At 54.6% G+C, this 14,177-nt stretch overlaps 1 protein-coding gene across 12 annotated transcripts in view; it reads right to left on the reverse strand.

The window, feature by feature from the left end:
* The window catches only part of NCOR2 (nuclear receptor corepressor 2), a 234,396-nt gene that overhangs the window by 161,583 nt on the left and 58,636 nt on the right, over nt 1-14,177 (reverse strand). For 11 of the 12 annotated variants that reach the window (XM_066979209.1, XM_066979208.1, XM_066979204.1 and 8 more), the window contains one exon: nt 4,947-5,158. In XM_066979209.1, coding sequence (XP_066835310.1) covers nt 4,947-5,051 — 105 coding nt within the window. In that variant the 5' untranslated portion in view covers nt 5,052-5,158. Of the gene's footprint in view, nt 1-4,946; nt 5,159-11,975; nt 11,996-14,177 lie in introns of those variants that run through there. The other variant, XM_066979207.1, reaches the window with a different exon arrangement.

The following is a 14,177-nucleotide window of genomic DNA, read 5'->3' on the forward strand; positions in this document are numbered from 1 at the left end:
CACTTCCTCCTGCCCCCACAGCGAGTTCTTCAGGTCAAGGGACCCGACCTGCTTGCTGTTTTGAATAAATGTGCCAACTAGAGGCAGCCCCTCGCCTTGCAGGAGGCGTTTCCACCCCGGTGGCTGCAGAGGCTGGTGGAGCAACGCAGCCAGAGGCAGGCTGGCAGCACAGAAAACCACCGCACGTCTCCAAAAGGGGCATTAGTGGGTCTCTACCTATGCCAAACCGCACACGCAGCACAAGTTTTTCCTTTCCCCGTGGATTTACAACCTGGAGATCAATCAGAAGCAAAGGAGTACCCTCTACATCAAGCCATGCCCAAAAAGCAGATTAGGGAGCAGCCACAGACATTTGCAATAGCTGGAAGAAAAAGAGCTCTTTTGGCTAAGTGCTGTATCCTAGGGAAAACGAGCCCTGCTCACAGCAGCTACCGTAAGCCAGCTCCTTGTTCCTGGCACTGCAAGAGAGACCCCAGGGCAGGGAATTAGGTGTTCTCTTCCTTCGCTTCCAGCTCTCCCGATCCCGGAGCACAAAGCCAATTTTCTTAAAACCGCTGCTCAGCTGCTCCGATCTCGTGAGGTACTTCAGAGCAAATCTCGGGGCAGTTCAGGAGAGATGTTCTGAGCTCTCGGGACAGAGCTGATCGGAGGGGGTATTTCCAAGGCAGGTTTTTGCACTCCTTCAGCCATCAGCTGGAGGCTGGCAGACAGAGGCAGGAATCGCCCCCCGCTCAGCTCCACAGCCCGTAGCAGGAGCCTTTCTTATCCGCTCTTGGAGGTGGTTGGAGAAGGCTCCTTGCAGCCCGGGGGATTTTAGCATTTGGCACTGTAAACTCTTCCGTTCTGCAAGCTCCGGGAGCTCTGACACAGACTGGCATTTTGCTTCCAGTAGATAAAAAGAGTGAATAACCACTCCGAGAAAAACAACACTGCAGCAAGGGCGCCGTGTGCTTGTAATGCAAAGCATGCCACCTCTCTACGGGCTTACCTGATGTCACATTGCCACTGGTCATTTCACTGCGAAGACCAGCCAGCTCCTGCCATCGCAGCAACTTGCAGCTCCTTGCACGACAGGACACTCGCTTTCAGTTGCTGTACTGCAGCTGCCGGGAGTTGTCTGGGCAGGGAAGGCACGCGTTGCCCCCAGGCCACCATTTGGCCAGGACATCACATCACCACGCCAGTTTGCACCAAGCCCGTCGCTGGTTCAGACACACGGGCAAGTAGTTATCGCCGGCCAAGAACCAAACGATCAGCCGGGGAGGATTCTGCACAAGGGCTGTTTTGCAAACAAAGTTTTAATGCAGGAACTACAGCGGCTTACAGGGAGCTGCTCCCACACAGCAGAGGTGGCACGGCAGGAAGCACGAAGTCCTTGAAAGCTGGAGCACGGCGTTACGGAAGAGGAAAGCTCACGTTTCCACCTTGCTGAAGCATCGTGAAGGCAATGGGGCCACCCCAGCCCACATCCCAACTTGCAACACTCCTCTGGCAGCAAAACATCGGGGCACCACCAGCAGAACGACCGCCGGGGCACTGCAAGCGGCTGGACACCTGGGGAGGAGGAGCGGGGAACCCTCCTGCCCCCAGGGGACATCCATCACCAAGAGGCTTTAGAGGAAAAGGGAACGCGTGCTATGCACGTGGGACATTGATCTGTTTACAGAAAATACCTGCGGGTTGCCCGAAAACGAATATCCTTCGTGCCAAGGTTTCCTCTGAGCGCATGAACTTCGGGCACATTAGAAGGTTAAGAGTGTAAGTAATGTGTTTGTTCACCTCTAGCCAAAGGTCGTGGAGCATTCAAACAATTCTTCTGTTCCCAAGATGAACATGACAGAAACCGGCTCAATGCCCCAATATTACAGCTAATTAATATGGAAAAAAAAAAAAAGTCCACCCGACCGATTGGTGATTTATTTTTTTTTTTTACATAAAAAATAAAAAGTCCAACTAAACCAGAAACTTTTGACCAAGCTTCCTTCTTACCTTTAAAAGCATGCACACTTGTCAGCGGGTTTTTTTTAAAGTAACGTTTTTAATAAGATGGAATTAAACCTTCACGCCTGCCTCCCTGACAGCTGCTGGCACCCGATGCCTGTCAGCGAGGGGCAGGACGCCCCGGTACAGGTGGGGACCGACCCACCCTGCGGAAGAGAGCTTGCTGCATCACCCAGCAAAGCGCAGTCTGGATCCGGCCCGCGGGCCCGCAGCCCTCCCCAGAGCTGGCACCGAGGAGCGAAACCGGGCAGCAAACTCCTTGCTGGCGCTGGATCTTCTCCATCAGCTACAAACACAGCAGCAACTCCTGGACCTGGCTGCCGGGAGATGCTGCCCATCTGTACGCAGCACATTTCTGTTTGCTCATTTCAAACACATCTTTTCCCCCAGGTTTTGTGCGACAGGAGAAGAAAAATGCCCGGCCTGCTTTCCACTGCCTTCTGCCCCTTCACGACGCCCACTCTCGCTTGCCTCATCTGTGAAATCGAACAGCTGCAATCCTTTAAATCACTTTTCATAAAGTGTCTCCAAGCCTAAAATAATGTCACGGCTCATTTCTGAGCTCAGTATTCCTGCCGCACCGCATCTCCCTGGGTGCGACCGTCACAGTTGGACTGTAATTATTTATTTGTGCTATAATGGCATTTGCAGCCCTGCTGTGCTCAGCCCCACGCACGTGCCCAGGAGGAGGTGACCCAGGGAGTTTCCCCAGCCAGGGGAAGGATCCCGGGGCCGACAAATTCCCCGCTCTCATGAAAGGCTGTCGTGGAATGCAGCAAACCAGAACCAAGACCTAATTAGATGCAAGGCACGCCGGCGTTGGGTTGGTTTTGGCCTCCCTCGCTCTCTTCCAAACAAGCTCTCACTGTGCAAACACACCCCATGACAGGACTGACCTGGCCAAGACATGCGAGCAAACACCACGGACTTTTTTTTAATATTAAGCAGCGCAGAGGCTTCAAAGCGGCTGGGCTCTCCTCTCCCGACCGACCCCAGCAGGGACCAGCCCCAGCCCTGCCAGGCGAGATGCTCGCGGGGGCGAGCGGCTGAGAGCGAGGGCAGACGGCACGGGGACGGGAGCCCGAGGAGCACCTTCCACCCTCTCGAGCGGAGGCAAGGTGCGCTCGATCCCGCAGGGCTGGCACGCCTCCACCGAGCGGGCGCCAGGATCCTCCTGGCCTTCCATCTCGAAACCTCAACCTCCCCTGCGTGCAGACACCCAAAAGGTATCACGTAACTTTGGAAGATCGCGCGCGGCTGTAAAAATAGCTTCTAGAAGCAACTGCCAGCACCGCCTTCCAACATTAATAGGACAGAATAAAACCGGTATTCACTCTAGCCAGGGAGCAGGACAGGTTGGAGAAACCCGGAGCTCAGACCTGCAAACAACTGCCCCATTTGGTTCGTCCTGCTGTTGCGACACGAAGGGGAGCAGTGTGTGTTGGCAAGGGACGAGGACTCAACCCCAAGGCGAGAAGCTACTTGCGCTCTCCTAAAAATCCCTCTCCTCGCTAGGTCTTCAGGCCTTGGGACTTGTCTCTTAAATCGGCTCTGCAACAACAGCAGATCTTGCTCACCTGGGCACATTCTGCTTCTGCTCCTGCTCGAGCTCCTGACAAAAAGAGAGCTGGGATTTTCTTGTTCAGACAAATGCTCTCGTTCCATCCCACCTCCCAAATAAACACGCTCACGCTGATGGAAGCAAATCTCCGCTAGATCAAACCAGGTCAGCCTGTCTCATACCCTGGATGAAAAGCTTCTTTGTGCAGAAGCATGCAGACCCCGAGCAATCTAGATGAGCCAGTTAATGCAGCCAAGAGCTCGCCTTGCACCCTCCTTACATTTCTATTTCAAAGCCTTTCCGAGCTCCAGCTCTGCTCTACGCGCTGCTCTGCTGAAGCCCAAGGAGGGCAGACAGGGAAATTTTGCCCCTTCGGTGACATACCTTGGATTTCCAGCCTTTCAAGCCAAACCTTCAATTCGGCGCAGCAGGAGTTTTACAGTTCAGCAGCCTTTACTGTCAGAAAGGTAACCCCGAGACAAGGTCACCTCGCTAACTCGCCTTACGAGCGCTCTCCTGGCTGCGGTCACCGCGCCGCAGCTCACCACGAAGCCGGCTCCAGAGAGCAGCCTCACAAGTGCGCGCCACACTCCAGCACCTAATAAGATTCATTTAAGCAGCCTGAGCTGACTAAAGCTGTTCCACTAAGGAGAGTTTTTTTCCATTAAGGGCTTAAGCCTAAAGCATTCAAACATCCAGGATGAGCAAGCACAGACGTGAGTGACAGGGCACAGAAGGGAGAGGCCGGATCTGGGTGATTAACCCATGCGAGCTCCAGCGCCTTCAGCAAAGCACAGCCAGCCCTCAGCCTATGGCTTGATCCAGGGGGAGACAAGAGCACAGGTCAAAGGGGAGGGAGGGAGGGAGGGAAAAACAGGGGGAAAGATAAGATGGAAAAGATCGTGGGGACCTGAGGACCAAGGAGGGGCGTGCTGGGGAGCGATGAGCCCACACCCAGGAGAGGACGCCACTCCTCTCGTGGTGCAGGGCGAAAAAGGTCACGCTGAAAAAGGCCAGAGTCAGCGTGCTCCAGCTCTGGGTGGGCTGCAATCCATGCTTCCCCTGTCCCCCAGCCTTCAGTGCTGCAGCACTACCCCAGTGCACTCCCTGGGTGGACAAATGGTCTCCAGCACTCACAGGTGGTGAGCCGGAGCCCAGCGCAGCAAGGGCTAGGAGGAGGAAAGCTGAAAGCGCCGTGCGGAGGAAAGGAAGAGGATCACACGAGAGAGGAAGGATGAAATCCCATATCGCAGACGCGGAAACGGCCTGATTTCTCTGCACCAGCCACATCAGCGCCAGCGCAGCTGCAGCACTGCCCCGGCCCTGGGGACACCACGCAGCCCCCGTCCCACGGGCGGGCGGTGAAGGAAGGTGTCCTGCTTACCGCGTGCGGCCGTGCGATCTGCACCGGGTAGGACATGGCGTGCGGGGGGTAGCGCGGCTCAGCGGCACGCCAGTTCTGTGTCACCGGCTGCGTAGATCCAGACATGTCGAAAGAGCAGACGCGGCGTTCGCTGCTTCCAAATCACCGACAGAGGATTAGGAGAGCCGAGAGCTCCTCTTCATCGTGAGTGTGCTTTCCACGTCACGCAACAACTGCAAGCAAAAGAAGAAAGGAGCGGATTAAAACTCAAGGCAACCACAGTCCTACAAGACAGCTGAACATCAAGCCTCGGGTGATCCCCAGGACCTGACCACTCGTGGTTCTCCACCAGCCCTGCTCCTGCCCCGCGGCGTCCCTCCCGAGCTGCTATCGCAAGGTCCCTCCTGCACCACCCTTCCCTGCTCACACTTCCCGGCACCTGCAGACACGACGCCCTCCGTGCCAAGCTGTGGTAGTTTCTGCATCCATCTGAGGCAAGCCCTGATGTCCCGGCAGGTAACTGGGCAGGTAACTGGACTGCCCAGCAGCCCTCGCAACCCCCGGGGGCCACGCTGTGTCACGCCTCCAGAGCCACCCGAATAGCGAATCAGCCGTGCTGATTAGGATCAAGTGCCACAGAAGACGGCATGGCCCAGAAGGTATTTTCACAAACACGTCGCCCACATGTTCGATGGTTTATCACGTGTCGCAATCCCTTTCGCAGCTGTAACGCAGGCAGGAAAACCAGCACAGTGGGAGGACGCCCCTCACCCCCAGGGGAGGTTTACGAGTGGCTGATTTTTACAGAAACCTCAAGTGGCGTGTTTGGAGAGGACCTTAGGCCTCCACTCGGTCAGGATTTCAACTAAGAAGTAACAAACGTCTACGTGCTGCCAGTTCAGGAGGCACTAACCATTATTCTCATACTAATGGTTAATTACACAACGTGCAAATTCCCACTGCTGCCTGGATTCGGAGGATGCTGCCACGACGGACCCGCGCGGGGAGAGCTGCGGCACCGCTCCCTCCTCCTCCATCTCACGCAGAGCCGCGCACACCGCCTCCTCCCCAGCGGAGGTGCTTATTAAGTATAGATTTGTGCAAGCTCCGCGGTGGTATCAAACTCTTTCATCAGCACACAAGGAGCAGCAGAAAAAGCTTAGGGCGCCGCGAGCTACCCGCTGGCCTCTCCCCACCGTTCTCCGGGGCGCGCTGAGAGCCCGAGCCAACGCAGTTGACATGTACAAAAACCAAAAAGGGGTGGGAAAGGAAAAGAAGAGGAAGCCTTTTTCTTTTTTTTTTTCCTGCGAGACCACAGATCAGCCCGTGCTGATAAACCACTCGCTATCTGCGATGAGCAGGCACAGGACCGCCTCGCTGCTGCGCCTGCATCCACGCTCTGCTCGGCAGCCAGGCACAAAATCAAACCAAACCAACGGCCCCAGCAGGGCCCGGCAAGCAAAGGAATCCCCCTTACACAGGGCTCAAGTCATATGAAAAAAAAAAAATTCTAATTATTCCCATTAAGGCCTAAGGGTGGCAGAAATGTGGATTATCTCGATGTGGATTATCAAGGTTTGCCCCCGGTACAGAACAGGACGGCCGCCTCGCAGGGCTCGGTGCCGCCCGCCCCCGGGCAGGAAAGCCCCTGAGCACGCCGGGGAATTCAGAGACACCCAGCAGGCGGTGGGGACGCGTTTCCACTTCCACTCCGACTGCCCCGCTTCCCCTCACGCGTCCGACGGGATGCGATGCGAGCCGCGATCCCCCCGAGCAGGCGGTCAGACACCTGCTCCGCTCACCTCCACGGCCACCACGCTCCCAGGGCTTGCAAACGTGGCCACGGGGCCGAGCTGTGGCCCCAAATCGCCGGCCCCAAGCCTCCCTGCAGCTGCCAAGGAAGCATGCGCAGCGCTCGAGAGCGCCGAAAGCCAGCTGGGATCGGCACAAGTTTCAGGTACTTTCCCAACAACAGATCCGAGCTCGGGCACCCTTGCTCGCAGCCACCTGGGGGTTAATTTGCACACACATCCCTACACACGCTCCAAGGTGAGGGGACCCGCAGCCCTTGGCAGGCTGCACCGAGCCAAGCGCCCCACTCAGAGCTCACCAGGAGGACTGGAGCACACCACGGCAGCTGTCTGCATGGGAAGAAATGCAATGGCTTTCTCTTTTTTTTTTTTTAAAAAAAAAAAAAAAACCTCTCTTCAGATCAGAAGTTCAGCTTTGAGACGCAGCGCCAACTGCCAAGACACACTGTCACGCTTCAGAAGAGTTTACAGGCGTTTTGCTTCTCTCTGTGCAGGCAGCGAGCAGAACCAAAGCCCTCCAGACATTCCCCAAACTTCTCGGCGCGGCAGCAAACGGTGACCGCGCCAGCAGATCCGCGGGCACCGCGTCGTACGGGGAAGTGACCGAGCTCAGTTACTGGAGGCTGCAGCTTCTAAGGGGTGGACATGTGGGGGTCCACGAATGCCATTTTTACCCTCGGTGCCATCTTTCTGCTCATCGGTTCCAGGCAGGCCGGCTCGGGGAGCTCCATCCGTGCACCAAAAAGCAGCAGCTCCCCAGCTGCAGGAGGACAGGTCCTCGAGGGGAGCCAGCCCCAGCAGCCGGTACCCGTGAATTAATTGTTTGTAAGAGAGGAATGCAAACAATAGGGGCAGATTAATGGGAAATGAAACAGAAATAGCGCAGCCAGGCTCCTTAAATCTTTAAGGCTGGGCTGTTTGGTTACTACTTTTCTCAACTGATTTTGATGAGGAACAGACATTGTCTCACAGGAAAAGTATTTCTCCCCCCTGGTTGGAGTCCTGATCAGAGAACGTTTTATCCACAGACCTGCGTTAGCCATTACGGTGCTAGGTACGAGGAGATTTACAGCCTGATTAGAAACAGGAGAAAGCGGGAGGTTACTGGCAAATCCAGCCCCAGGACGACAGCACAGAGCTGCGGCCGAGGCGAGAACCTGCAGGGGCTCCTGAACCCGTTTCTTCCCCCCTGTCTGGGAGCCTCCCAGGCCCCTGCCCCGCTGCTGAAGTCTTCAACACCCCCTCGCCATGGGACAGGCGCTCTTGGCACTTGGCCGCCGAGCCGTGCGTGTCTGCGCCGGGCCAGCAGCACAGCCCCGACCCCAGCAAAAGCGCACATGGATTCTGCCCATGCCAAGAAAAGTAGCAAAGATTTAAGAGTCCTTTGCAAGAAAGCTGATTTGTTAACAATTAGAAACGCTCGACGCACTTGTTGCTCTTCAAAGTTGGAGTGAGCCCGGCGATCTGCTCCGTGATCCCAAGGGAGAGCAGGATTCCCAGCTGCATCCCTGGCTTGCTGCTGCCACGGTACGAGCGTGGGTGAGCCGCCCTAATTACCCCTGCCTGGGTTCGTCCGGCTGAAAGGTGAGAACGAGGCACTCCCAGCGCTCAGAAAGTACCGCGCCGTCCCTGCCTATAGCAGTTCTAAAGATCTCACTGAGAACAGAGTGCTCAAGTTTAAAATAAACATTAAAAAAAAAATACGCAAAGAACCGCTGAAATAAGATTAACAGACCGTTCTGTTTCTGAAGTGCAAAGTGACGTTACTCAACTTGTGGTCTACAGACCGTGATGGTCCGCAGAAGACGTTAGAAGGTAGCCCACAAAATGACAGCAGAAAGGCAACAAGGAGAGACAACCTAAAGGCAACAGCCAGTACCGCCCCGCGATGCATCCCCGGCACGGGGGAGTGAACGACGTGCTGCTAGCACTCACCGGGGCACATTTAATTGAAAAGTATTGACACTAAAGCTGATGCTTAATTGCAAACAAAACGATGCACGTTCTGGGAAAAACAAACAGCTCTCCTTCACTCGGACGCCAAACACGTGACGATTTTCCTCTTCAAACACACACTCAAAAAAGATGTATCCTCCAGTCAACTCGCGCATTTCGAAACAATAATCAAGGAGACCTTCGTTTATAACGCTTAATTAATACGGAGCAATACCGCTCACCTCCGGGAGCCCGACCAGCCACCATGCCTAAAACCCCAGGCCGCACGTGTGCGCGGCCCCGCAGAGAAGCCCGTTTATTGCCGGCAGCCGCCCCGCGGCCCGTAATGGCATTCACATGCCATACGTCCCCCGATCAAAACCAGAGCTCAAAAGCAGCCGGAGACTTACCCCCGCTTTCTTCAGAGCGCTGGTGGAAGCAGAGAAATAATTAAGACGTAATGAAAATGGGTTGGAGGACATTCCTAAGGAACGCACCACAATGTAACGATAATGGATTTGTCTAATCAATATGTGCATGAAATTTTCTTGGAAGACAGCTGACATTATCCACAAATATTTGTATGTACTGTATCTATTAAGGCCTTTCAATGGGAAAGGCGGCCGTCTGCCATAAATTTAGGGCTCTATTCAGAATAACAAAGAAAACAATGTCACTGTCTGCAGCCCAGGAATCCACAGTAGCATTCAATCCCAGCGGGGTACAGAGGTTTTAAATTAAAATAGCAGCACAGGGTCAACAGGAAAGATCAGGCACGCCCCGAGCTCCCCGGCAGGGCTCCGGGCTTGTTTCAGCCCCGGGGTCGGGGCCTTCACCCCGTGCCATCTCCCAGCACCGTGCCTGCCTTGGAGGAGCAGAGCAGGAGGCTCAGCACCACCTGACGGGTCACAGCACCGCGAGGGCAGGATGTTACCCCCGTGAGCGGGCACAGCGGGTCCTACGGCCACGGAGGGGCTGGCAGCAGCTCAGGAGCTGTGCCCGGCGTGCCGCCGTGCCTCCTCCTTGCTGGGGTGGCACCCGCAGCTCCGTGCAGCACCGCTTCTGAGCCCCGACGAAAGGCGACTTCTCCGCCCTGCCCCTGCCGCTGCCCGGAGCAGCGAAGCGGGATTTGGGACCTGTGTTACCGCTTTTCAATCTTTCCGACCTATTTTGGGCGCAGGACCCACGTTTAGCCCTGCCCCGAGATAACCTCTGCCGGCGTTTGAGAGCAAATCTTGGCACCGCGGCCGCGCGGAGCGAGGTCGGAGGGTTTGGTTTTGCCAGGCCCGCTCCCGGCGGCGTTTCCCGAGGCAGGCTTCCCAGGCGGGCCCGCTCCGAGCAGCAGCGCAGGCCGGGCCTCGTGCTCCAGCAGCAGAAAGCACGCCCCGAGCCGCTGCTGTGACTCCTCGCGCTCGGCAGCCCCAGGGCCAACAGCCTGTTCGAGGGGTCCCAAGTGCTAAAGCACGCTGCCGACCCCCGGACGGCGAGCCCACGGTGGCAGAGCTGCTCCCGCGCCACATCTCCAAACCCCTTCGCCCCCTTCTCCACGGCGAGGGCCGGCGCACGGGCACGCGGCCACCCCCGACACGCTGCTGCTGAGGGGCAGCTGCAGGCTGCGTGCCCAAAAGGGACCCTTCAAACCCTTAAGGATACTGACAAGGAACACAGGGGGGGGGGGGGGAAAGAAACCCCACAGAAAAAAAAAAAAAATGGGGGGGGATTTGGATCCAGGCACGGGCCATTCATGAAACAAAGGAGTTATTTTAAGTGTGGGCTGGAAATAGAAAACAAATTAGAGCATGTGAGGCCTTTGTTGAAGATGATCTGCAAAGACAAATCGAAATGCCTGAAGAGGAAATTTAACAAAAAAAAAACACACACACAACCACCCGGGCACTGGGACTGCAAAGGGAAATCGGGCAGGAGGCTGGAGGAGGAGAGGAAAGGAAAGGAGCGATGGTCAAGTGCCAGAGCACAGACGGGACAGAGGCAGCCAGAAAGAGATAAGAAAACCAGCGCAGGACAACAGGAGGGAACCAGCAGAAGTGACTAGCGAAGCCCTAGGGATGGAAAAAACGCTGAGAAAAAAGCCCGTTTTCTGATGGGAGCCCAGCCAAACGCTCCAGCCCCACACACGCCGGGTGAGTTCACACCCAGAGGTGCCCCCGCTGGGACAGGGCGACCACGGGGTGCTGGTGTGCGGCGAAGCCCCTGCCCCTCCAGCAGACCCCAGCCCGAGCTGCGTGCCCCCACTGGGGGGCAAAGGGGAGCCACGTGGCCCCCCCTCCCGTGTACCACCCCGCACGCCTTTCCCACTTCGGCACCCCCCTTACATTAAACATGCGCTTAAATATCCTAACTGTTATGCAGTACTAATCTCAGTTTAATAAACACGCGCAAGCAGCTTTAAATCAAGAAAAAAAAAAAATGCAATTCCTTGCCAACACGCGATAATGATATAGTAACTGTAGGCCTACTCCAGCCCCGCTTCCAAGCACATTAAACAGCACATTAACAACCCTCGCTGTAACACCACATCATCGCTGCATCCACTCGCAGCTCCCAGGAGCTAACCTAACCCCGGACTAGCCAGATAAACACGGCTTTTAGAAAGCGAGGGAGCTTGCAAAGCACCTGTGAGCCTTATTTATTTATTTCGCCCGGCACACGCTGCTGCTCATTTGGTTTTCAAACACTTCAGCTCGCATCGCTGCGGAGACAAGTCCTCTGATGTCTTGGGCACACCATGAAAGCCTGGGGAGTCATCTTCTCGAGATTCTTTTGTTGAACAAATTACGCAGCTCGGGAGTGACATTTTTGATTATTTACATCCCGCATAAAGAAGGGAAACTCATTTTCTGGATTCCCTGAGATAAGCTCTTTGAGGAGGATTGCACTGCTAAACACTCTCTCCTTTCGCACGCTCCCAGTTTCAAAGATGACAAAACATCTCCTTGTTCTAAATTATTCTTTTTCTTTCATGATCCTCTAATGATTCAGGAGTCTCAACTTCACACAAGCATCTTTGAAGAGCCCTGGCTGCCAGCGTAAGAGCTGAACTATTGTGACAAACTGCACAATTTAATGCCTCCATAGGAAGACGTGCAAAGGAGCAAAATTACCCTAGGGAACTGAAACAAAGCCTGCAAGTAAATTAAATGACCTGTAAACTAAGGTACTCAAAAACATGAGATGCTGTGCGGCTGTGCCATAAAATATCACTGAAGAACGGAGCCACTCGAGGCCGGAGCTGATCCAGACTGACCCGTTTTACTCCAGGTTGGGGTGAAGGAGCCATACTTACCCAGCACGTTACTGCACCTCGGACGCCGGACAGCAGCTTACGTGATGCTAACTCAGTTGCTCGCGATCATCCGTCAAATAGCAGCTCTGAACCCTCCACCAGGCCGTTCTCCTAGTACTCCCCCGATAATTACTAGTAGATTGAGTCAATTTTCAGCCCAGGTTAATGACCAAATTCCAGCCATTTGTTCCCGCGCATTTCTGCTTCTTTCATTTCTCCCCAGGAAACGCGAGGAGTTCAGGCTCACCGGTGGCCCAGTGAAAGGAGCTGCTCATTAGTTCAGAGCAGAGCAGCCGGGGAGACAGGCCTAAGTGGTGGGAGCCATTAATTGGGTATGTGTTCTGCTTTCCTCGGCTAGGTAATTAATAGCTTCTAGACAGAAAGTCAAAGCCTCTCTAGAGGCACCAAAAAAATTTCACCGGTTGCATCCGAGGCGCAGCAGCTCGCGGGATGCCGGACAGCCTGCAGCGAGGGAAGGGGGACAGGAGAAGGCGACCTCCTCTTCCTCCTCCTCCTCCTCCTCTCCCCCTGCTCCACCAGCTGGCACCTTTTTAATTTCCCTTTCCCAGGCTCAGAGCAGTGATTTTGAGCCTGCGGTTCGCAGCCCTCTGGAGTCTGCAGACGCCTCTTCAGTCGCCTTTCAAGGACTCCTTCAGCTCCTGCTCCACAGACAGGACACGTCCCAGGGTCTGCCCTTCCACTGGGAAGCTCCACGCCTCCCCGAGTTGGAGAGGCTGACGGATCTGGCTTGAGTCACGTTGTCAAGCTTTTCTTTCCTGGGCAGAGCTTTAAGAAATTTCTCCCAGGATTTGCACAACGTACAGATTGCAAAAGTAAACCTTGGGGGGGGGGGGGAAGGAAAATATCGTTTTGATCGCCACATATTGCATGACTTGCGCTAAGCTTTTAAAATCACAATAACTGACACCACCACGCACTGGAAATTTACTCAATGGCCTCAGAAACCGAGCCTGTAAAGAGGAAGCAAAGGCAATGAACCTTTTCTTTGCCCAATCTCAGACCACTTTATCTCTCTTACACTCTCTGGTTCATTTGAGAGAGCAGGACATGACTTTTTCCTAGATATTTAAGTCTGGGTATCCGACATTTTCATGAAAATTTCAGCTTCAACTATAAAATTAAGCAAGGTGAGCTTGCGCACAGAGAAAGGCTGAGGCATCAGGCCTGAAAAGCTCTAAACTGTACCTGTTGCAGCTATTTGTAAATTAGAATAAACAAAGTAAAACACATTTTAACAACCTCAACTACCCACACCGCATATCTGAAAATAAAAAGCAACATGAGCACATGAAGGAAGAAATTCCCTTCCCTTCTGTTGTTCTGTTTCTTAATAAGAGATGTGAGTTTTTACCTCACTCTATCCTACCTACCAGGGATTGTTCACAAGAGGTGGTTTTCATAGCTTCTTAGGGCCGCACGCACATTTTTTGTCAACAGTACTGCAGGTAAAAACCTTGAGGAAAGGAAAATTTGCTCCCAAGAATTCAAGAACTGAGTTTCTGAATTGGCTTCTGTCCTGGTAACCAAAAGCATGATCCCACAAAGGCTTTTTCATAGGTTGCAGGAAATCAGTCTGGGAAGGGGTGTCGTGCCTTCAGTGACCACTGCCTACAACCCCAAATCCAGCCTCACGGCGTGCACCCAACGCCTGCCAGCAGGACGCGGTCCGAAGCCTTTGGCCCACCCGTCCCCTGGTACCAGAGGGAGGGGAGAACTTTGCCTCGTTTCCTGGTGAAATTTCCGTTTCAGTCCCTGGGCTATCAGCCTGCCCTGTTTTGCAATCGCTGAACTCAAAGCTATTTATTATTAACAACTATTGCTGCTAAAAAAAACCCTCAGCCACCCAAGTCACTCCTCGGATGAGTCACTAGTCCAGCTCGCAGCCGAGGCAGCGCAGGCACAAGCAGATACCCTCGGTCACCCTGCGCCTACCTACCCTGGGGCTGAGGTTTCGGCTGGTTACTCATCCTCCAACCCTTGGCCACATGGCAGGAACGAAGAAAAACCACGAGGGAAACGTCTGACGCAAAGCGCTCCTCGCCGGCTGGGAAGCTCCTCTCGTGGGCGAGCAGGAGCCCTAGCAGCGAGTCGACGAGTTCGGGCAAAACCGGTCAGGGCAAAAGCACCAGGGAAGTCAGCACAGGTAGCAGCAGTCACAGTCCCAAGGTCAAATTTTGCGTT

This window comes from Anser cygnoides, chromosome 17 (genome assembly GCF_040182565.1).
Source record: "Anser cygnoides isolate HZ-2024a breed goose chromosome 17, Taihu_goose_T2T_genome, whole genome shotgun sequence".
In the NCBI taxonomy this organism is placed as follows: Eukaryota; Metazoa; Chordata; class Aves; order Anseriformes; family Anatidae; genus Anser; species Anser cygnoides.